Genomic DNA, 24,436 nt, shown 5'->3' with positions numbered 1-24,436 from the left:
CCAGCCCCCAAATCCCTCTGTCTCCCAGGGCTCACCATGGAGTGCTGGAAGGCAGGGCTGGAGACTGTGGCTCCTGCAGGCCCTCCTTGGGCTCTGGCTCCCGGCGGGCACCCACTGTTTGCGCCACTAGCTGGAACATGGACTTGTCCAGGCTGAGCCAGTCCGAGGGTAGCCTAGGGGATAGCGGCCGGGCTCTGGCTCTGTCTGTGCCCTGGCTTAGAGCAGGCACCCCCGCCCGTCTGTCCACACCAGGGGCTGTCTCTTACCTGTTTGTGGGCCGGGCCTCCCGCTGAGCCTTTCGGGACCCGAAGAGGTGTCCCCACTTGATGACCCCGGGTGAAGGCTCTAAGGCTCCTTCCTCATTTTCTGCTGGGGGGGCAGTGGGTCCCTCCCTCTCCCGGCTGCGCCTCAGCTCAGCCAGTACAGAATCAGGGGGGCTCCCCATCCAGAAAGGCCAGCCCCTCTCCCGGCCAAGGGTCTCCTCAGGGGCAGGGCAGGCCTCAGCTCCCTCCACGACTCCCTCTCGGGGGGGTGGCCCCCCACCTCCCGTCCCTTTCTTTTTCTCACTGCTGCTGCCACTGCTGCTATTGCTGCCACCCCGGGGGAACCTAGAGCCCTCAGCGGAGCCATCGATGTAGACCTGGGAGCTCTGCATGAGCTGGTACCACCAGCCAGCCTGCCCACTTCGGGCCCACCTGCCACGCCCTGAGCTCTCAGCTGCCTCTGTCTCCTTGTCTTCTTCCTCATCTTCTCCACCTTCTGGGGCACCCACACCCTTCACCCGCTCCCCACGGGCTGCCCCGTCCATGTCTCCAGGGCCCTCCTGGCTCCGGGAGCGGGCCAGCTGCAGTGTCGAGTGGGCGGACAGCAGCAAGTCCTGGGACACCCGCAGCAGCTCCTTGTGCTGCCGCTGCCGCTGCCCACTCTGCAACAGCCGGTGCTGGAACAGTAGGTCGAGGCTGAAGGGCAGGAGGGCCAGGGGCTGGAGCAGCAGCAGCAGTTCCTCCAGGAGGCCAGGGCACACCGTATGCGCCGCGTTCAGGAAACCCCACGGCTGGTAGTGGGTCTGGATGATATCTAGGGGAGAAAGAGAGAGGGACTGAGCCACACAGAGAAGCAGAGCCCGGCCTGGGGTGGGCCTGTGAAAGGCAACCTGGGTGGAGTCACTGTGGACTGCTGCACAGGCTGTGTGCCGTGCCACTTAGATGCACTACGGTGTAAACGATGCCTTCTGAAGTTGTGCAGTGCGGAAGCTCCACAATCTTAAGTGGCAGCCGTGAGTTCAGAAGAGAGAGGTTCCTGGCCACCCTGACTCCCAGATTGCCTGAGTATCCCGCTGACTCCAAGGCTCTAACACAAGCAGAGGCTGGGAGAGGACTTGGGTAGAAGCCCAAGCCTTGAGGATGAAAGCCTGTGTGGTTCTCCTCCCCACTTCTAGCATCTGAAAAGACAGCTGTGCCTCCCTCTTTCGATCCTCCGAGGTCTGGCCTCTGCTGAGTTTGCAAGACAGAGCAGGGTTCTGAGCATTACCTTCATGGTTATAGAGGTGATTAAACCAGAACTCCAGGGACCGGATGCTGTAGGGAGATAGGTGAAGAGAGTTGAGTCTTGTGTGGATATAGCCAGATGATAAGATACAAAGAAGACAGATATGGGGGGGGGTCACGCACAGGGCAGAGGTATAGGTGAACATCTCCCTGCTATGGCAGTGATGCTACCTGGTTAATAGGGAGGGGGTGAACATGTGATTCACAAGCCAATCACTTCCTCTTAGAATGGAGTTGGCTTGCCCGTGACCCAGGAAGTCAGGGCAGCTGCTGAGTGAGAGGACAGGATAGCTCAGGACCAAAGGGGATGACCTCGGCCCATACTTGAGAAAAGAAGGATACTGTGATGTGGGTGCCAAGGTGAACTGGGTCAAGCAGGATTTGGAAGCAGTGCTGGAATGGACAGGATCAGGGTTACAATATCCAAAGAAACTGAGAACCAGGTTAATTTCCAAATGAGCCAGATTATGGATTTGTAAAAGCAGAAGACCATGTTGGTGATCAGTGCCAGAGACTGATGGGTCTGCTGGGAGACCAGTGACCTACTGAGAGAGGCTGTAGCTAGGTGGGGAGAAAGTGAGCCTGGGCCCTGGCCAAAGATCCTGCAGATCCACCCTTTCTGACCCAGTCTAGGGAGCTGGTTCTTCAGAAGTGCCAGAGCCCAGGGGAGGGGACCGGTGGTTTGTAGATTTCCACACACTCACTTGAGCAGGCCGAGGATGAAGGCGTTGAAGCGCATGGTATGACTGGTGAGCTCTGGGAATTGGCTGACTTTGTTGTACAGGCCGTGCAAAACCTTGGTGGATGGGCCTGGGAGGAAGCCAGAGTTGGAGGTCACGTGCCCAATCCTGGAACCCTGAAATTCAGCCTGGGGTCCCTATCTTGCCAGCCAGCACTTACCTAGCTGTGTGGAAGCCTCAACCACACTCCACGGGGTGTTCTTCCGCTGCCCGATGATGACATCCAGCACAAAGGCCTTGAGCCCGTCCTCCAACACCGCCCGGACCGCAGGGCACAAGTACTTCAGAACCAGGTGGCCTACATTGGGGCTCACAGAACTATTCCCCAGCTTTGCCTGTGGATGCAGTAGGGAAGTACAGGGAATCATCTGGAGCCTGACCTTGGTCCTTTCTGACTCTCTTAGTCCTTACGGTGCTTCTCTTGCGATCCCCATCTCTAAGTACCCAACTCTGAGTTCTAGAGGCAAGAGAGCAAGGGCAGGTGGTAGCAGAGAATAGGTGAGGGTCAGCAGGGTAGAGCTCAGCTCTCCACAGTTTCTTGCCTACCTTTACCCCAGGATCCCGGCTTGTGCCAAAATGGGCCACAATGAGGTCTACAGCCGTGTTAATAGCTTTCACCAGCCCTGCAAGTGAGAATTTGATGTGATGGGTCCCTAATCAAGTCCCTGGGCAACTCAGCTGGGACTGAGCCCTCAGTGGGAAGAGGGAAGGGCTTCCACACACACACACACACACACACACACACACTCACTCACTCACTCACTCTCTCTGTCCCTGCACACACAGCAGGCCCTGGCCTCTTCCTGTTTTTGCCCGGTTCTCAAGCCCCTCCTATTTTCACCTCCCTGCCGAGACCCACCTCAATGATTCCATTGTCAAGACACTCAACATCCTCACTTCCTTGCCCTCTTGCTCCAAACCTGGATCACTCTAACCATCTGTCCTCTCCACTCTGAGAAACCAGGCTATTGGCTGTTGTAGGAGAAAGTCCAGCGCTACTCACACCAGTGCCTGGGAGAAGCACTTCTTTGACGTGTGCCTTGTAGCACTCTTTGCTATGCTCTCACGTTGCCTTGCCAAATCTTGACCCCTCTCTCAAGCCCTTGGCTCTACTTCACACAGAGAACAGAGGCCACTGGTGATGAATTCAACTTCCCTGTCCATCCAAAAGACAGAGCTACATTACAACTATCTTCCTTCCCACCTGCCCTCTCTTAATCCCTTTCCAACTTGGAGGAAGGTGGCTATTCCCCTTCTTGCCTAAGGTTCTTCCCTCTCCCTAAACTCTGAGTCCCCCACTCTGCCTCTGCGAGGGACTTTAGCTTCATCTTTCTCCCTTTCACAGGCTGCTTCTCTAAGGCCCGCAGTTATGCTCAATCCTCTCCCCATCATCTCACTTAAACAGGTCTGCTAGATAGACTGGTTCCTTGTCAGTCCTTACCTTATTAGATGTTACCATCATGTTTACCCAAACCGCTAGAGCTTGTAGCACTTGAGCTCCCCCAGTATAGCACATGGGAGTCTCCCTCACTATACTTAGCTCCCTGAGGGAGGAAACTAAAACCTGATTCTTAAGCATCTGATAAAGGATCCTTGCTCACTTGCAAATACTCACGAGCCACAGTACAAAGACTTCTGCCTCTTGCCCCAGTACCTGTGCTCTCTAATTCCCTCCCAGCACTTGGAGTCCTAGAACAGGGAAATATTCCGAAGGGCTAGATAGTAGGGCAACAGGCACAAATAGGTAGTGATAGCAGATTTCCCGTCCGGAGCTAGGAGTAATATTCACCTTTTTTCTGAAGAAGGTCAATGGAAACGGCCTCTGAGTTGCCATCTGGGGACAGACAGAACTCAGCTGGAGGCTTCTCAGTCAAGGAAAAGGGGTCTTGGAAGTCAGGACAGGTCAGTGGTAACGGCTTCACTACTTGACCTGAAAAGAAGAGAAAAATCAATTCCAAGGAATTCTCTTTCTGAGATGCAGCTCAGTTCAGTGCCTCATACCCTCTGAGCCATGTGATTTTGGGGACTGACCCCTTCTCTAGCCCCTCCCAGCTATGGCAGGGCCTGCCCTGGGTTTACTGGGGATCTGGCCCACACACCATTCAGCCGGCAGTTCAGATGGCCAGCAGCACTGAGGGAGCCAGGGAACTCAAAGATGGGGTTCCTTCGGGCCAGTCGACCATCCTGTGGCCTTCGGTCTAGGCTCCCTGACAGACCAGGTGGCCCTAGAGGGTTCTTCCTCCTGTATTCCCTCCACTTGAGTGCTTGAGGGGATAGATGGTTGGCTGAAAGCAGAATAGATTAGCAAAAGAGACAGGAAATAGTCAGAAGACAGCATTTCATACCCACCCAGTGGGCCCATATAAAACATGAGGGTTGGGATGTTAGCCACAGATGCAAACACTGTAACCTCTGACCCCAAGCTGGAGTATAAGAAACCATTCAGCGGGGAGGTAGCTTGCTTGGGGTGGGGTGGGGGGCAGGCACTGAACCTCATACCATTATTGGGCCTGGAAGCCATGCTGCCCTCACCACCTCCCCGGGCCAGGCTCTCCGCCCGGCTGAGGCTAGATCTCCAGGAGCCCAGAGGAGGCAAGCTTCCTGTTCCATGGAGTCGGTACTCAGCCAAGGTCAGTATCTTCTGATGCTCCTTTTGTGGCTGCTGGGAGGTGGCAGGCCGGACAGCAGGAGGACAGGAGCGGCCCCATGGAGGTGGGCTTTCTGTGGCTGTGGTCTGCTCTGGGGGAGGGGAGCACGAAGTGGAGGCAGAAGAGTCGGTGCTGGGCCCAAAGGGGCCGGCACTCCGGATGGGGGAGTAGCTGCCCAGGGGTGACGGCCGTGAGGTTTGTGGCTCAGGCCCAGCTTTCCTGGCACCTCCGCTGCTGGATGCCTGAGGCTCCCCTGAAGGAGCGTGCGCTGGGACCTGAGCAGTGGGGGCAGCCAGAGGGGCACGCTGCGGTGCACGGGTGCAGCCCGAGAGGCTGTAGAGCTGGGAGAGGCTGTGGAGGGCCCGGGACTTGGCCAGCTGCTTGGGGAAGTGGTGCTGGAACACGAAGGGCTGGATGGGCAGCGTGGTTGGCCTCTGCTCCTTGCTGTAGCGAAGGACTGGTCGGCTCTCAGCACCACCCCCTGCGGCAACAGGGATGGAGAAGGAATCAGATGAACACTGAACTCACGTGAGGGGAAGACAAGAAGCAGGAGATGACGCTCCCTGGGGAAAGGGGATGAGCGGGGTAGGACCTGGGCTGAAGGAATTGAATGGGGTAGGGGTAATTCAAGTTTGTGGAATGTGCTCCTCCCGTCTTTTGTAAAACTTTTCCTAGTGTTTTTATGACATTGACCTGTCTTGTACCTCTTGACTGTTCAGTCCTTCTTCATTTTCTTGACTTCAAAGACGGGCATATCTTAAGGCTCAATTCTTATATTTCACTCTACACTTTCTTCCCTGCCTTGTTCACGTTCAGACAGTCGTACAGGCAACTCCTGAACCCATGGCTTTAGCCCCAACCTTCTTCTTGATCTCTAGATCATTCTACTTTAGGGTTCTGCTTTCATTTAAAATTTGCCATTTTAAAACACCTCATTCATTCTCCTGATGATTTCCATTTCTGCCAATGGCAGAACCGTCATTTTCTCTGTTTCTAAGGCCTAAAGACTTGGAGTTAGTAATATATTTTCAGGGTCAAGATGTTAATTTACTTCAAGCTTTCGCCCATCATCCCCTGTCTCCACTAGAGACGACACATTTCATTTTTGAGCAAATCTAACCACAATAAAATATTTCTTTACTTGCAGCTAGAATCAGCCCCCCTGTCACCCTATCCACCCTGCTCCCACTCTCTCATGATCCTGGTATTGGAGCCCCAGAGTCCACATCTGTTCCCTCTACATAGAGGTGTGTTCCCCAGGAGTGGTCCTCTCCTGTTCTTTCAGCCAATCTTCTAGTCAGTGTCCCTCAAAACACGGGTCTCACTCCAAAACACGGGACTCACTCACACAACAGGACACTGCACAGAGGGAAAGTCTTTGTGTATGGGCTGTGCAGCTAATGAAACACTGCACACACTGTAAACATGTAAAAGAACACAAGGTGGCGCTATAAGCATCCATACCACCTGAAACCCTGGGTGTGGTTCACTGGCACCCCTGGCTCCACAGTTCTGAGGAAGGAATTAGTATCCATACTTGAAAGATCTGGGTATTGGAAATTTAGAGATTAAGTCATTCGCCCAAGGTCACACAACTAGAAAGCTGCAGAGCTAGAATTCTGCCTAAGTCAGAGTTTGACTTCGGGGCTAATGTTCTCTTTACCACATTGTACTACACATGAAATGATATCAGGCTGGATTTTCCTATTCCTCATCTTTCCCCATTTATTTACTTCAGCGAGTCTTAAGGGGATGGTGAACACACCCTGTAAAGGAGATGCTTCAGAACCACTCTCAGTGGAAATTTTCAGACTATACCCTCCTGCTATTCCCAGTCAGTGATCAGAGAACAACCCTTGTCATTCTCCCTGGCTCACTATGCTCCAGCAATACCTTCTTCTGTCCTTCAACATGCCAAGTTCATTAACATCTCGGGGTCTTTTGTTCTCGCTGAAATTGTCTCATCATTCAGGCATCAGCTCAAGCATCACTTCATTAAGACCTTCTCTGACCACCCCAGTCCCTCTGGCAAGTCATGCTCTCATCACCCTGTTTTATTTCCTTTTTAGCCATTTTTCACTATCAGAAATTATCTTATTTGTTTATTGTCCATTACTCCTTATAAGGGCTCCAGAAAAGCAGGGATTTTTAAATTGTTTACTGCTGTATCCCCAGTGCCTAGAACAGACCCTGGTGCATGGTGGGTACTGAATAAAGATTCGTTAAATGAATGAAGCCTCACTGTCACCCTCGGTTCAGTATAGGCTCACTGCATCCAAATCTTCTTACATATACCAGCTTTAGGAAGTATTTTATTTCCTGCGGCGCTACTGCCCACAGAACAAAGTCTAATCTTCTCAGTCAGGTAGGTGTCCACACCTGCCACAAATTAGCTGCTCTCCCCTCAAACGTCCACACCTGCCATGCTCATTGACACCACTCTTCCCCCCCATTCCCATCTTTAAGCACACTGCTTTTCCTACTGGGAATGTCTTCATCCTCTCCACTTACTTAAATACCAAATTTCAAGACTGAGCTGACGCTGGCTATCAGAGTAGGCCCTCCCAATCCCAGCTTTACTGTACATGCTATGCAGAGTATGTCTGAATTAGACTATCTATTCCTACTCTTTTAAAAATCCTCCCTGCTAAGTTCTCAGGCAGTAAGATCAGGAAAGGGGGAGGGGTGTCTACTGTGGGGAGTGGGTATCAGTTCTACCCTCAGGGAATACAGGGAATAAGTTTTCTCATTTTCTATGTGACAGCCCTTAAGAAAATTGGAGATAGAGACCACATTCACCCAAGTCTGTTCTTCTGTGGGCGACACAGCCCCAGCCCCTTGGTTCCCTCTTAAAATGGAGTGTCCAGAACTTCCAGGAGGGCTCTAAGTGGTTCACAAGGGTGAGGGGGACTATCAACTCCTCCCTTCTTGAGTCTCTAAATGAATCCAACCATTTTAACTTTTTGGAAGCCCTTTCAAACTGCTGACTCATTCTGAGTTTGCAATCAATTAAATATCCCAAATCAACTCAAGTACAGCTTACATTATCAAAGTTCATATTGGTCCCTGAAAGAACAAAACGTTCTTTCCCGACTTGGTAAAACCCTTTTGAATCTTGATTCTGCTGCTCAGAATCTCAAAGAGATCTCACTTCTTTTGTCATCATTTTTTGATATAAAAAAAAAAGTCATACAGAATCAAGAAAAAAGCCCTGTGGTAAGTCACTGGAGACTTATGGAACAAAACAGCATCTCAATATGAAAATTCTTACCTGATAGCAAAAACACTTTTAAGGCCTCTCCTCCCATCTCTGACCAGGGCTGCTCTTGCCCTCAGACTGCAAGCCCTGTGCCTAGATATCACCCACCAGACACTGCAATCTCAGAAGAGCGTGGGTTCCAAAGCACTCTGACCAATCCCTGCTGTTTCTGACCCCCCTCTTCCCTAGAGACCCTCCTGCATCCCTTCCCCAAGGGCACCTCCTCTGTGTATGTTTAGGAGTGTGAAGTCTTCTGATAGACTGTGATCTCCCTAACAGCAGAGACAACACCATTTATGATTTTTTTTAACCCTTTTCCTTTGAGAAGCCAACAGACCAACCTAAGGCTACAGACAGCCAATTCCCCTTTATCGACCTTTCCCCTGCTTTATCTCCCCTTTCCTTCCAAACCTTCTGAGATCTGGTTTCTACGCTGGCCACTCCCAAATGCTGCTCTTGGGATTCTTCAGCCTTAATCCTAGTGATTTCTTTTCAGAACTCATTTGTTGAACTAACTCTTTTTGAAACGTTCTCCTCCTTTGGCTCCTGTGACTTCACCCTCTCCTGGTTTTCCCTCTATTTTCTTGGCTAATTTTTCTCAGTCTCCTTTGAGGGTTGCTCTGCTCAACCTTAAATCACTGTATCCCCAGGGCTCCGTCCATCATTCCCTTTATAACTCTACACATTCTCCCTGGATGTTCTCATCCACTCATAGCTTCAACTACTATTTTTATTCCAATGACTCTCTGATCACAGGGGTCTCCTGACCTCCAGGGAGACATCCTTTCTAATCTACCTTCCACCCAAACAATCAGAAATCTTTCTAAAATGCAAATCAAAACATGCCACTATGCTGTAACAAACCAAAAAATGCCACTTTCCTGATTAAAATCCTTCAGTGGTTCCATCCACATTCCACTATAGCTATACTAAATTATCTGCAGTTTCGGAAAGCATCGAGATATTCTGTGCCTTTGTGATTTTGTATAGACTACTGTATGGGCCTAGAATGCTCTTTTTATGAGTCTCCACAAAGCCTATTCCTAATCATTTTTCTAGACTGTGCTTAAATGTAAACCGTATGAGCACTCCTCTGACATTTTGGTCTGTTTAGCTATCCCTCTCATAGACTAGTACCACACACCGCCATCTCTACATTTTAATTTTGTATCATACACTGCCATCTCTACATTTTAATTTTGTTTCCTTTTCTGTTTCCACCCTTCATCGGAATTCCTTAAGGACAGAGATTGTTCCTCTCATCTATCACCAGCACCCACTTAACACAGAGCTTTTAAAAAATAATTACTTAAGTGTAATAAAGTAAATAGGGAAAGAGCTGGCCTGGGAGGCTTAAAGGTTAAGTGTCAGGTCTCAGGTTCTTTGAAGAGTGGCTACAATCACTGATCAAAGAATGAACTTACTGATACCCAGGGTGGTTTGCCTGTTGGACATTTCCCTTAAACACTGCAAATTCCTTAATGTCCAAAATGGAACTCATGCCTTATTCCTTTTCCAGTAAATCTACTTCTGTGTTTACAGTCCCTAACCGTGTATCAACATATTTCCAGTCATCCGGGCTTAGAATCAGAATCTTTTGAGTACTTCCTTTCCCGATACATCAATCTCTAAGTTGTGCTAATTTTATCTCCTTGGTGTATTTTTTATTCTCCATCCTTCTTCCCCCTATTACAACCGTAGGACATGCTCTGGACTGGAAAGATGATTGATCTAGGCTGAGGAACCTCTAGTGGTATGCGTGGGGTGGTGGGCAGGGCCCTACTACTGAGGAGGCCATGCACACACCCTGGTATTCTCCAGCCTTTAGGTTCCTTACCGTCAGCTCTAGCTCTTGCATCCCTCTGGGTATGGCTGCTGGCTGGGCTCCCTGGGAGAGCAGGCCGTGGATCCATCAGCTGGGCCAGGGGGCCTTGCCCAGCAGCTCTGAGGCCAGCAGGTGGCATCTCACTGGACTGGAGGCCCTGACAGACCTGGGTGGACCAGGGCTCTGGGCCAACTAGGTCCAGGCCTGGCCCCAAGGGCATGGGTGGTAGGCTATGGCTACAGTGAGTGCCCTCATCTAGTGGACCCACCCTGTCTTGCTGGGCTTCCTGGATGGGTGAGAACTCCTGGGAGGAGTCCCCAGCGCTCACTCGCAGTGGGGGGGAGCCAGAGCCTGCAGTTTTCTTCCGGCCCTTGGCGAGTTCAGCAAAGGAGGTGACACGCCGAGGTGGGGAACTAGGCCCAGTCAGGGCTGCAGGGCCCTCACTCAGGCGTACTGGGCAACTCAACATGCGTTCCAGTGAGCCCAGGCGGATAGGAGGGCTGCGCTCTAGGCCACGGTCGTAGCTTCGAGAGCGCTGACGTCCAGTGCTGAGGTTGGGGGGTGAAGTATTAGTGTACACCTGCCCCTCGATCACAGTGGGGCCCACGGGAGCAGGTGCTTCCACTTCGGAGCCCACTGCTTCTTGTTCCTCTGGCTGGACTTCTGGCTTCTGGAACAGGTAATACTCAGAGGGCTGGCTAGGGCCAGGGTCTGGGCCAGGGCCTGGCGCAGGACTTATCTTGGTGTGTTCCTCTGAGCAGCTGGTGATGGAAGAGCCAGCTGGGCTTGGGGATGATTGGGAGGACAGGTCACAGGTGACAAGTTTATAGTAATTCTGTGTGGCCACAACAAGACGGGCCTGGCTCTGGAAGCAGGCTGTGAGGTCAGCCACAGCTGGGCAGGGCTCACAGTGCGAGCGGTAGGAGTTGCAGTTGGCATCAAGCTCAGGAGACGAGGCATGAGGACAACCATAGCCACCTTCTCTCCCTCCACTGTCAGGGTGGTGGGACTCACAAGACATCTTAGACTCTGCTGGGGAGGGCTGCAGGTCCAGGTAGAAGGCGCTGGGGTCTGAGTGGCTGCAGAAGGAAGAGTCGCTGCAAGATTGCGGGGCAGAGTTGAGATTGGCATGGGAGTTGCCGTGCATCTTGTTGTAGAGGGTGCTGAAGGTGACCAGCACTCCGTCTGAGCTGTTGCAGGAGGAGTCGCTCACATAGCCCATGGACTGGTCAGCCGCCTCGGACTGACTGGATGTGCTACTGCAGCGGCAGTGCTGGGGTCCTGAGCCTGAGCATCTGGGGTTCCTTGGGGATTCATCTGAACTGAGCTTCCACTCCTGGTCAAAGGAAAAGCCAGAGGTATCACTGGCTCCACCCCCGCTGCCACTCCCACCAGGGCCCCCATACTCATCCAGCTCCATGGTCTCTGCTTCCGGCTCTGGCCGGCAACTGTGGCTACTGCTGCACTGCTGGGCATCCAAGGTGGTCACTGGCTCCTGTTCCTGCCCCTCCACCACTCCAGCCCGACTATGTGTTGCCTCCCATGGCCTGCCCACTCTGGGGCCAGGTGGTGGCAGCTGGAAAGAGGAGGGATGGAAGGTGGGCTGGCCAGCCCCGTGCAGGTGGAAGGACTGCTGGGTGGCACTATCACCAATGCTGTCATCATACAGGTCACCAAGTCCTGGCTCAGCAGTACCCTCTTGCAGCAAAAAGGGATTGTGTCGTTTAGGGGCCCCGGGGCCTCTTCCATCCCGACCTCTGTTCTTGGTGCTGTCTGCAGATCGCGCAGATCCCCCGGGAGCAGAATGCAGACTGTTGTATAGCAGGGAGTCGGCTTGTCCCAGGTCTTGATCAGGCTGGGTGATGCCCAGCTCAGGTGGGCAGAAGGGATTGGGTCTTGTGCTCCCGCTACCTGCACTTGCCCCTCCGCAGCATTGCCTGTCTGGGACTTGACAGTGTACCAGGGGGATGTGGTGGACGATGAGGGTCTCTCCAGTCAGCTTTGGGGGACTATCCATTCTGGAAAGTTCGAACAAGGGCATCAACAGCACCAGACACTGCCCCCGGAGCCCAGTGGGGCAGAACACATTTCATCAGGAGACCTTGGTACCTGGAGAGAGAGGGAAAGAAAGGGAACCTAATGTCACCTTCCCGAAGTCAGGGACATGCCCTTACCCATATCATTTTCAGATGGAGAAGAGCCCAAGAGGAAAAAAGATTCAGAGTCAAGATGCAGCTGGATAATACAGCTCGTCAAGGCACATTTTCTGCATTGCACAGGTCCAGCTCTTGAGTTCCCCTTCATTTTAAGTTCATCATGCATCCACTTGCAACAAAATGCCACATCTGAAGGTCTGGGGAATCTCAGGGACAGCATTTTCTCCTTCTCTTTCTTAGCAGTAAATAACGACTAGTCCTGAGTACAAAAAATGTATGAATAATGACATAACTAAGAAAAAACTGTCTAAGATGCCTGAAAGGGTACTAGGCACTGAGGAGATACAGAGATGTCTTAGACACAGCTACAGCACGTTTACAGATGAGGGGGGGAAATCACAAATAATGTATCACGTATGCATAGCAATAAGCTATAATTTTGCAAGAAAAATAAATTTTAATGTATTATATCATTTGACGCCTATGTCATCTTGGACACCTTTTCTCCTCCTCTGAGCCCCAGAATACCTGCCCCTCTCTGATGGCTGTGGGCTAAAGATCCTCACTCTCTCCACTACTGTACTGGAGCTTCTTGAATAGAGACCGAGTTAGGCATCAGACTACTAGTATGGCTGATGCCAGCCTCTTCCTTCTCAAGGTGGGTAGAGGTCTGTTTTTATCTTTTTTGTATCATTCTAGCACAACATCAGATAAGGCTTGGCAAACATGAGGCATAATATATCCTTTTTTTAAAAAATTAATTAATTTATTTTTGGCTGCATTGGGTCTTCGCTGCTGCGCACGAGCTTTCTCTAGTTGTGGCGCGCGGGGGCTACTCTTCCTTGCAGTGCGCGGGCTTCTCATTGCGGTGGCTTCTCTTGTTGAGGAGCAGGGGCTCTAGGCGCACAGGCTTCAGTAGTTGTGGCACGCAGGCTCAGTAGTTGTGGCTCGCGGGTTCTAGAGTGCAGGGTGAGTAGTTGTGGCACATGGGCTTAGTTGCTCCGCAGCATGTGGGATCTTCCCGGACCAGGGCTTGAACCCACATTCCCTGCATTGGCAGGTGGATTCTTAACCACTGCGCCACCAGGGAAGTCCCCAGGCAAAAAATATTCTTAATATTTATCTAGCTCAGGGTACAGATCTGAAGTGCCCAGATTCTGCCCAGTTTTAGCCAAAACTTTAAACTATGAGGGTCCCCTAAAAAGTCTTCTCTTCCCAGTTTTACTTCTGATAGGTTAAGGTCAAGTTCTCTACACAGAGTCCATTCTAAGCTTCTCTGGTCTCTTGGCTGGACCATGGCAGAATGGCCTCCTCAAGTTCTAGTCTCCTGTGCTACCAAGTTCATGTCCCAAAAGACTTCACTTGCTCAGACTTCTCCTACCTAATTTCTCCTAATTCATTCATTTCTCTTCTTTTCCTTATCATTCCTGTCATTTTCCTTACCTACCATGAGTCTAAACCCCTCACTGCCTATAAGTCCTATAAGTGCCTATAAGTTTAGTTGAACCCATATACCACCAATTTTTAAAAGTGTAACTCATTTAGATCACAGGATCAGAGCTCTTCATGTGGAGTACAGTAAAGGGCCAGGCAAGTCACACATGCTCAAGGACATGAACAGGCAACACACAAAAGAAAAAATTCAAGTGTCTAATAAATACATGTGCAAGGGACATTATTAAATATATTCTTTTGTGTTAAGTTAAATTACATTAAAATTAAAAAGCAAGTATTTACCTTCTTTCTTCCTCCTTTCCTTTCTGAGAGGAAGGCTCCTCTGTTGGACTTCCCAAGCCTTTGTGTGTTGATTGAGGTAAGGAGTAGATATGCAGAAAGGCAGAAATCAGAGAGGCTAAACTGAGCCACAAGGCTAAGAGTTACAGAAGAAAACATGGGAGTAAATGCATTATCTTAGATTAAGATTAAGATGGGATGCTTTCTTAGATAAGATACCAAAAACACAAGTGATAATAGAGAAAACAGATAAGATAGATTTCATAAAAATCAAAAACCTTTGTGCCTCAAGGGAGACCATCAAGAAAGTGAAAAGACAACTCACAGGATGAGAGAAAATATTTGCAAATTGTGTATCTGATAAGAGTCTTCTGATTAGAATATACAAGGAACTCTTACAACTCAACAATAAAAAGTACATAACCCAATTAAAAACTGGGCAAAGAACTTGAATAGACATTTCTCCAAAGAAGACATACAAATGATTAATAAGCACATGAAAAGATGTTCAACATCATTAGTCATTAGAGAAATAAAAACCACAATGAGATACCACTTCATTCCCACTAAGATAAAAGGCAATAACAAATGCTGGTGGATGGATGTGGAGAAACTGCAACCCTCAAACAGTGCTGGAGCCATTGTAAAATGGTGCAGTCACTTTGGAAAAACAGTCTGGCAGTTCCTCAAAATGTTAAACATAGAGTTACCATATGACTTAGAAATTCTACTCCTAGGTATATACCCAAGAGAAATGAAGACGTATGTTCACACAAAAGCTTGTATACAAATATTCACAGCAGCATTATTCACAGTAGCCAGAAAAGTGGGAACAATTCAAATGTTCATCAACTGATGAACAGATAAACATAATACGGTATACATAATGGAATATTATTTAGCGATAAAAGGAATGAAGTACTGACACATGCTACATACAGCATGACGGAATCTCGAAAAGGTAAGTGAAAGAAGCCAGTCGTAAAAGGCTTCTTTGTATGATGTTATATGATTCCATTTACATGAAATGTCCAGAATAGGCAAATACACAGAAACAAAAAGTAGAATAGTGGTTGCCAGGGACTGAGGGACTGGAAGATGGGGAGTGACTACTAATGGGGATGGAGGTTCTTTTCGGGGGTGATGAAAATGTTCTGAAATCAGAGAGCGGTGATGGTTACACAAGTCTGTGAATAAAATAAAAACTCCATAGTTTTATGGAATGTGAATTATGTCTCAGTTTTATAAAAGAGTGGATTTTATGGTATGTGAATTATACCTTAACAAAGCTGTTAAGATATAATTTGTAAGTAGGAAAAAAGATTAAGGTTTATGGGAAGAGGGAAGGGAACCAATGTTTAGCAGTGGAGGGGAGTGGGTATTTGCAGAGACAAGATGAGAAAAAGAAAAGAGAGGAACAGCTGCCTTAAAGTATGGGATTTTGTAGAGAGGGATAAAGATAATTTTGAGGAAGTTTTGCTATGAGGTATGTGAGATAATTTCCCCTTCACTCCTTCCCATCTCTTCTCTTCCTTTGCCAAGAAAACTTTGAACTCAAATATATATGCCACAAGGATAACAGAAAGTTGGGAACACAGTAAAATTCCAACAATAATCAGTTTTAAAATTACAGAACAGGGACTTCCCTGGTGGCACAGTGGTTAAGAATCCGCCTGCCAATGCAGGGGACATGGTTCGAGCCCTGGTCCGGGAAGATCCCACATGCCGCGGAGCAACTAAGCCCACGTGCCATAACTACTGAGCTTGTACTCTAAAGCCCACGAGCCACAACTGCTGGGCCTGGGTGCCACAACTACTGAAGCCTGTGCGCCTAGAGCCCGTGCTCTGCAACAAGAGAAGCCACTGCAATGAGAAGCCCTGAGAAGCCCGTGCACCGCAACGAAGAGTAGCCCCTGCTCACCACAACTAGAGAAAGCCCACGAGCAGCAATGAAGACCCAACGCAGCCAAAAAGAAAAAACCAAAAACGTACAGAACAGAGTATCATTAAAACAACGTTGGTTAATTTGATTATTATTGACTTGAGAAACTATTCACAAACTATTAAGTGAAAGTAGCAGATTACAAACAGAATTTACAGTATGACACCATTGTTGTAAATAAATATATCTCTATATCTGTCAGTCCATTCAGGCTGCTATGACAAAATACCTCAGACTGGGTGGCTTTATAAACAGCAGAAATGTATTTCTTACAGTTCTGGAGGCTGGGAAGTCCAAGATTAGGATGAAGGTTCCAGCATGGCTGAGTTCTGGTGAAAGCCCACTTTCTGGTTCATAGTTAGCACCTTCTACCTGTGTCTTCACATAGTGTAATGGACAAGGGATCTTTCTGTTTTATAAAAGCGCTAATCTCATTCAGGAGGGCTCTGCTCTCAAGACCTAATCACTTCCCAGAGGCCCTACCTCTTACTACCATGACCTTTGGGACTTAGAATTCAACACATGGATGGCGGGGAGGGGACACACAGACATTCAAACCATAGCAATATACATGGAAGAAAACTTGAAAGCATAAACAGTACCAAAATCCAAGGGTGCTCAGGTCCCTTATATAAAATGTCGTAGTATTTGCATATAACCTACACACATCCTCCCGTTTACTTTAAATCATCTTCAGATTACTTGTAATACCTGATACAATGTAAATGCTATGTAAATAGTTGTCAGAGCATGGCAAATTCAAGTTTAGCTTTTTGGAACTTTCTGGAACATTTTTCCTGAATATTTTTAATCCTCGGTTGGTTGAATCTATGCATGCACAACCCGCAGATATGGAGGGCTGACTTTGCAACAAAATGTTAACAGTGATTATTGCTGTTGAGTGATTTTCGATTATTTTTTAATTTTATTCTTTTTGTTTCATCTAACTTTCTAATAAATATCTGTTATGTACATATATATATTTTTTATTATTTATTTATTTTTGGCTGTGTTGGGTCTTTGTTGCTGTGTGCGGGCTTTCTCTAGTTGCGATGAGCGGCGGCTACTCTTCATTGCGGTGCATGGCTTCTCATTGCGGTGGCTTCTCTTGTTGCGGAGCACAGGCTCTAGGTGCATGGGCTCCAGTAGCTGTGGCTCATGGGCTCTAGAGCACAGGCTCAGTAGTTGTAGCACACGGGCTTAGGTGCTCCGCGGCATGTGGGATCTTCCCGGACCAGGGCTCAAACCCGTGTCCTCTGCATTGGCAGGCGGATTCTTAACCCCTGCGCCACCAGGGAAGCCCCTATGTACATAATTTAAACAGTTTTTTTTCTTTAAGTGCTACAGATACTGTGGGTTTGGGGCTTGGGAAGGGGGCTTCCCCTTACGTACAGTACTATGCTTCCCCAGGGTCCAGGCCACAATCTGAGGCCTGGACTAAATGGAGCATAAAGAACTTTCTTGCATACATGGAAGTAATTTTAGGAGTACCTGTGGGCTACAGCCATCACTTGATCTTCAATGAATACCCCTCCACCCCCTTTTATAGCACGATTTTCAAAAGCATTCACAAGTAATACGCGCATAAGAGTTTCTGATTTTGACCCACAAAACCACTGACTGTGTCATATACACGTTCAAATGGAGAAACAGAGCAACACATAGAGTCTGGAAAGCTGACTCTCTGAATCAGGGATAAAGCACAAATGAATGTCGAGGGTGATGGAGTACCTTTGGCTGGAGGGCGCTGAAGGTTTATTATGTTATGTTTACGTATCTGTCCCCAGACTAGAGTGCAGTTCCTTGAGGAACAGGGTAGGGACTGTATCTAGGGATAGAGTCAACCCTGTGTCCCTAGAACCCACGCATTGTGCTTGGAACATGGTAGGCACAGTAGGTTAGTTATCGACTCCTGTTCTACCCATTTTAAAAACTGACTTGTCTTTTTATTGTTGAGTTGTAGGAGTTTTAAAATTTATTCTGGATACAAGCCCTTTGTCAGACGTATGTCTTGAGAATATTTTCTCAAGTGGCCTTTTCTCAAATGTGGCTTGCCCATTTGTTTTCTTAATGGTGTTTTTTAATTAATAGAAGGTTTTAATTTTATGAAGTCCCATTTATCTGTTTTTTTCTTTATGGTTAAATCTTTCTGTATGCTAAGAAAGCTTTGCCTGTCCCAAGATCATAAAGAAATTTTCCTCTTTTTTTCCCTAAATGCTGTATAGTTTTAGCTTTTATATTTAGGTTGTGTTGAATCCTATTTTAAGTGTAAAGCTCTTTCACTGGTTGATTCCATTTTATTTTATATTTTTGTATCTCAGAGAAAGTCTTATTCCTTCCTGATCTGCCAGTAGTTTCTCCACAGACAACTCTAGTTCAGCCAACTAAGGTAAAGTTCTACAGACACCTCATTAGACTTTGTACTCATGCCTTTTGCCCCGACACATTCACATATTTTACAAAGCACTTCTTTATGTATGTCATCTCATTGATCCTCACAACAAGGCACCAGAATAGGCAGAGCCACTTCTTTATTTAAAAAAATAAGGAAATCAACACCTAGAAAAAACAAATGACTTGCCCAAGATCTCTCAATGGATAAATGACAGAATTAAGTCAAGAGTCAGGAATCCTAATGTTTGACCTTTTTTCTTGATCAGTTAGGAATGTAATGAGAGTCTACTGTACACGTGACTTGATTTCAAACACCACAGAACACATTTACTGAGAGCATATCTATTAGACTTCTCCCCCGGGAGAGACATGTTCTATAACAAGACAAGTTTAATATTGTGGCCCATGAGCGCTAATAAAGGTGAAGAGTAAACAGTGAGATGGAAGAGCTCATTCCAGATGCTTTTTGTACCCTGATTAAATGGAGAGACATGGGAGATGAAGATGGGGAAGGAATAGAGAACCCGGAATAGGAAGAAAGTGGAAGAAAGTGCTCAGCTCTGCCTACCAGGTGGACAAAGAAGTGGTGGGCTTAGTCAGCATAAAGTTACGAGGTCTAGATCTCTAGAATCAGGGAAAGCTCTCCACGAGAGCCCTCTTCCTGGCCCTCATCACAAATGGGTGTCTCCTGGCCTATTATAATAATACTATTTATTAGTGATCATTTACTGAGAACTTACATGTAAGGTGTTGTACATATATCATCTCTAATTTCACTATAATCATTTAAAGTAGACATAATCATCCCCATTTTACAGATGAGAAAACTGAAGCTTAGCAAGTGTGAGAAGTTAGCCCATAATTATACAGCTGAGATGGACACAAACCCAGGTCTGCCCAATTCTTAATTCTTTCCACTACAACTGCCTCTCAGAGAAAAGATCAGGGCCACACCCTCTTCCTAAAGCCCCTACATTTACTCTGCTACCAAGGCAGATGCTTCCTACCTTTCCTGGATAGGCTCACACTCTAGTTTCCATTTACACAGTTTATACTTACCCACTTTACTATTCTCTGAACCCACAGTCCCTTTCATATTACTGCCCTATGCTCTAATAAACACTCTTCAATCACACCTCCTGCCCCAGTTCCCAGCTCACATCTCCCTGCCCCATTCACAGTCCTCAACGCCCCTTTCCCCTGCTCTGCAGTTCACATTCCTAGGTGCTTCCTGGGAACTAACACCTCCCACAACTTCCCAATGTATTATCCAACCACATTTGCACAACATGGAACTACTGACTCCTATTAGCATATGTTTTTGAATCCTCCACCAAGGTGATCAATGGAGATGGGAATTTAAAGAACTCTTCCTATCTGCTCAGCAACAGGGTAACTCTGGGCAGGAAGATGTTCTAAACTTCAGAAGAAAGGTTTCCCTTGTCTTTGGTCTTCAGCATCTTTCTGCCAGTCATAGAATCCCTTCCCTCTTTTTTTAGCCTCCTGAAGGGGGACGGGGAAGATGGTGATACTCGGCTGTTACTCTCTAGCAATCTGACCTTGACCTGAGGTCTGATGGGGAGCCTCAGTAGGACTGATAACCCTTTTCCTGTCTGGGTTCTCTCTTGGACAGGATTGAAGGGAAGAGAGCAGGAGGGTGGATTTGGGAGTCTCAACTTATGCTCAGGTCTCTTCCTGTTAGGAATCTAAGCCTGTATAAGAAGACCAATTATAATAGGTCAGGTGCCCTAGGCACTACTTATCCCCACCAACCAATAATGTGGAACCTCTTGGTCAACATTCTTTCTTATTCCATCCTTATCTGTAGCCTCTTTGCTCCCACAGCTCCAGAAGATATGGTATGTGTGTCTAGTGCATGTACATATGTGCATGGAGGTAAAGGATGGACTCAATGCTTCCCAGTACCTCCTGTGTGGATCCCTGCATGTCTCCATCATAAACTTACAGTAGCTGTAGGGGTATCTCCTCCCTATTAAGCCTTTGTTTCTAGATCTGACCCCCTCTACGCTGACCCGCACTATAACAGCCTCATTAGAGATGCTCAGAAAGGAGGAAGGGGATTTTCTGCTTCTTGACAAAATAGCATTAGCCCAAGCCTGTTTTTCCCCATCTCTGCACCACAGCCCAAATGTATGCATGGATGAGCTTGTCTAATGTTTGCGCTCATGCTCGCTCTCTCTCTCTCTCTCTCTCCCCCTCTTTCGGGAAGACAAAGCCAACCCTCAAAACCAGGGCCCAAATGTGCTGATCAGTTATTCTAGCATCTCTGCCCTGCCCCTCCCCCCAGCTCCGCTGAGCCATACCTCTGTAAGGAGCCTTAGCTGTATCTGGAGGCTTCTGTTCCTTTTGCACTCCGACCAAGCTCTATCTTGACAGTTCAAGCTGAGGCACTGTTCCACAGGACCACACAGGGGGAACTGGGCTGATTTCCTAAGATCTGATTTCTGCTAATACAATGGCATCGTTGCTAATGCAGGGAGGCTGCGCAATCCCAGCCCCAGTATCCTTGCCGCTGCTGCTGCCTCTGGTGCTGCGGTGACGTTGCTGCTAAGGGAAGGGGGAAGGGAAAGGAATAGGCATGCCCACAGTACAGCCACTCAGCCTTCCTCCCTGCCAGTCCCCGTGGGCCCTTTAGCCTGGGGAAGGGGGAAGGTAGAGAAAGGAGTCAGCCACAGAAGGCCGTCAGTGCTGGAAGATGAGAACTCTCAAAGCGGCAAAGAAAAATAGCGAGAGAGCTGGGCCTCGCTCCTCTCTCATCCCTAGGAGTCTCAGGGAAAAGGTCTGGGAGGAGGCTTAGAGCTTCCTTCCTTCCTTAGGCCCCTCCTTTTAGATCTCAGCCAGAAACCTCTCCCTCCTCTTTTCACCCACTCTGAATGACTCCTTGTTTTCCAGCTTTTTCCCTTCACTAGGATTCTAGACTAGCCTCAGGGTGGAGCAGCCAGCCTGGGAGGGGGTTCCTGAAGCCCTGCAGGGAGGCTGTGGGGACCAATCATCATTCCACCAGCAGTAGCACCAAGTTCCTAGACTTGGCAATAGGCTTTCTAGGGCGTGCCTCTTCAGAGAAACGGGGTCTGTCTCAGAAAAAAAGAGAGACTGGGCCATAGAGGCTTCTATATACAGGGTGGTAGTGAACCTTAGGATCAAGTTGGCTACAGGCCCCCTTCCTACCACAGGGTCCACTTCAGTTCCCTGGATCTTCAGCGGGTCTGCTAGTGGGGCTGTAGCAGAACCTTCCGCCCTCTCACCTACATCAGTTTTAGGTCAGTACTGAGTAAGGTCCAGCTGGGCCTGTGGGAAGGCAGAGTCCCTTTAGCCAGGCCAGGGGGCAGAAAGCCTACTTTCCTAGGGAAAGGAAGGCTAAGGAAAAGGAGTGGTCTTCCCCAGCCCAGAGAAAATTCTCAGTTCTGTCTGAAGAACTACAGAGCCCTCCACCCCTTCCCTGCTCCACCCTCGTCAGGTTCTGGGCCAGTTCTGTGGGAATCAGTAGACAGTGGAGAAGCCAGAGGCAGAGCCAGCTGTACAGTAAGTAGCAGCATGTCTCTGTCCAGTTCATGCCACTGCCGCCTGCTGCCATCCTTGAACACAGAGATGGTGGTGTCAAGATGGTCTTGGCCCTCAAGCACTAGCCCTGCATAGAGCTCCTTCCAGTACTGACTACCATCTGGACGCCACAGGCAAGCCCTTGGATTTCAGGTCCCTAAAAAGAAGCCTTAGGTCTACTGGCCAGGACCACATCAGCTACCACTCAGGATCCAGAAGATACGTCGTTTCTTTCCCCTTATTGTTGCTTCTATTCCCTATGAGACTCAAATGCTCAGTGACAGCATCCTAAGATGAACTGAGTTGTAGAAGAACAGAAGTTGCTGAAGACCCAAAAACCTATCTCCAACCTTGAAATAAATGTTTGAGGGGCCATGCCTTCTTGATTCTACAAAGCAGGAAACAATGAGGAAGGGAAGGAGAGAGGAAGGCAGCTGTTCATAAAACTAGTCATGAACGATCCCCTCAAGGACAGTGAAAGGTGTCACTGTACTTCCCTCTCCCCTAGCTGGGCTGTAGGCTGGGGCAAAGTCAATCTCCATGACCAGTGCTGAGAATTCCAGTAAGAGCTCTGGGCCCAGGGTCTTTGTCCCTGAAATTTCTGTGAGACTAAGCCATGCATTGTACTAGAGAGCTACTACTTAGGAAGTGTTTCCAGCTGCCTACAGAAGGTGGCAGCTATCATACTTTCAGTGCTTAACTTACTTCACTATATCACAGACCACATCATCACCTACTTTCCACCAACTACGGCCAAAGATCTATAGGGCTTTGATAAGAAGATCAAATTTTTTTCTGGCTAGAAACAAAATATAAAAACCATCACATTATAAACCACAATTGCCTCCTAACTAGTCTTCTCACCTGCAATTTACCTTCTATCTAGTACTGCCAGATTCATCTTCCTGAAGCCCCATTTTATTCAACATGTCACTCCTGCCCCTTTTAATGGTTTCCCATTACCCAGAGAATCAAGTTCAAACTCATTTTGGCTTTCAAGGTCCTCCATCTTGGCTGTCTACTCCCTCTCTACCCAACCTTACTTCCCATCCCCGGTCATGTAGTCCTTCAAACCTGTTTCATAAGCTCTTTCCACTCTTTGTTCAGATTCTCCTGCCTGTTACACTTGGCTAAACCTATGAGGAATTATCTAAAACCTGCAATGCCCAGATCAACTCCTCCATCAAGTCTTCACTGATCACCTTGGAGCCAGAAATGATCTCTGTCTTCCGAACTGTGGCTGGAGGTTGTTGATTTTACAGACAAGAAAAAAATCCCACAAAAGCCAGGGGATCAATACGGGATTGCCAATATCTTATATCGCCAAGTAAGATCATTAAACAACAACAACAAAAAACACCCTACATCAACTATCACCATCATTTCATTAAAAAAGCACACTGTCATTATTTTTCTTATTTCATTGTATACTGACGGAAACTTCATCAGAAACTAACATCAGTTCATGAGAGGTGTTTTTTTAAATTTTATTTTATTTATTTATCTTTGGCTGTGTTGGGTCTTCGTTTCTGTGCGAGGGCTTTCTCTAGTTGCGGTGAGCAGGGGCCACTCTTCATCGCGGTGCGCGGGCCTCTCACTGTCGCGGCCTCTCTTGTTGCGGAGCACAAGCTCCAGACGCGCAGGCTCAGTAGTTGTGGCTCACGGGCCTAGTTGCTCCGCGGCATGTGGGATCTTCCCAGACCAGGGCTCGAACATGTGTCCCCTGCATTGGCAGGCAGATTCTCAACCACTGCGCCACCAGGGAAGCCCCATGAGAGGTTCTGATTAAGTATATCGTTTGTCACTTGACATGGTTATGTTCTTTTTTGCCTATCTGCCTTAATGGCTCTTATAGACTGCAAAGTCCAAGTTATAGTCATCTCTGTATCCCCAATACCCAGAGCTTAAGACAGTATCATTTTTATTTTGTGCTTCCTATAATACTAGCACAGTGTTTGGCTTATAGAAGGTGGTTAGTCAAAGTCTTGTTGAATAAGAGTAATACAAAAAGGGTGAGAGAGTAAATTAAAGTAAGTGGTGGGCAGATCTGACTCAAAAGGCTGACAGAGAAGCCCCCTGCTGTTCATGAGAAAAAAAAAAAAAGGTCTGTTAAAAGAAAGCTTAGCAAAAAAAGGAATAATCCTTCATAACCTTGAGTTAGGTAATGCATTCTTAGACAAGATACCACAAATACAAGTGACAAAAGAAAAAAATAGGTAAGTTGGGGCTTCCCTAGTGGCACAGTGGTTAAGAATCCGCCTGCCAATGCAGGGGACACGGGTTCAATCCCGGGTCCAGGAAGATCCCACATGCCGTGGAGCAACTAAGCCCGCGTGCCACAACTACTGAGCCTGTGCTCTACAGCCCACGAGCCACAACTACTGAGCCCACGTGCCACAACTACTGAAGCCTACGCACCTAGAGCCTGTGCTCCACAGCAAGAGAAGCCACCACAATGAGAAGCCCGCGCACCGCAACAAAGAGTAGCCCCCGCTCGCCGCAACCAGAGAAAGCCCACACGCAGCAGTGAAGACCCAACGCAGCCAAAAATAAAAAATAAAATAAAAATAAAATAATAAAATAAATAAATTTATTAAAAAAAATAGGTAAGTTGGATTTCATAAAACTTT

General features: G+C 48.0%; 1 protein-coding gene across 5 annotated transcripts in view; it reads right to left on the bottom strand.

Moving 5' to 3' along the window:
• The window catches only part of RUSC2 (RUN and SH3 domain containing 2), a 57,354-nt gene that overhangs the window by 750 nt on the left and 32,168 nt on the right, over positions 1–24,436 (bottom strand). Inside the window, exons 1-12 of one of the 5 annotated variants that reach the window (XM_033858227.2) lie at positions 20,570–21,054; positions 13,913–14,045; positions 10,032–12,128; positions 4,787–5,416; positions 4,387–4,572; positions 4,077–4,217; positions 2,834–2,910; positions 2,448–2,622; positions 2,252–2,357; positions 1,531–1,577; positions 267–1,077; positions 36–173 (exon numbers count right to left, since the gene is read on the bottom strand). In XM_033858227.2, the coding sequence (XP_033714118.1) occupies positions 36–173; positions 267–1,077; positions 1,531–1,577; positions 2,252–2,357; positions 2,448–2,622; positions 2,834–2,910; positions 4,077–4,217; positions 4,387–4,572; positions 4,787–5,416; positions 10,032–12,060 (4,340 nt within the window). In that variant the 5' untranslated portion in view covers positions 12,061–12,128; positions 13,913–14,045; positions 20,570–21,054. Of the gene's footprint in view, positions 1–35; positions 174–266; positions 1,078–1,530; positions 1,578–2,251; positions 2,358–2,447; positions 2,623–2,833; positions 2,911–4,076; positions 4,218–4,386; positions 4,573–4,786; positions 5,417–10,031; positions 12,129–13,912; positions 14,046–20,569; positions 21,055–24,436 lie in introns of those variants that run through there. The other 4 variants (XM_033858229.2, XM_033858228.2, XM_033858226.2 and 1 more) reach the window with 4 other exon arrangements.

Source organism: Tursiops truncatus, chromosome 6 (assembly GCF_011762595.2).
Source record: "Tursiops truncatus isolate mTurTru1 chromosome 6, mTurTru1.mat.Y, whole genome shotgun sequence".
NCBI classification, from domain to species: domain Eukaryota; kingdom Metazoa; phylum Chordata; class Mammalia; order Artiodactyla; family Delphinidae; genus Tursiops; species Tursiops truncatus.
The sequence above is the reverse complement of the archived record's forward strand: the minus strand, read 5'-3'. Positions and strand labels throughout refer to the sequence as shown.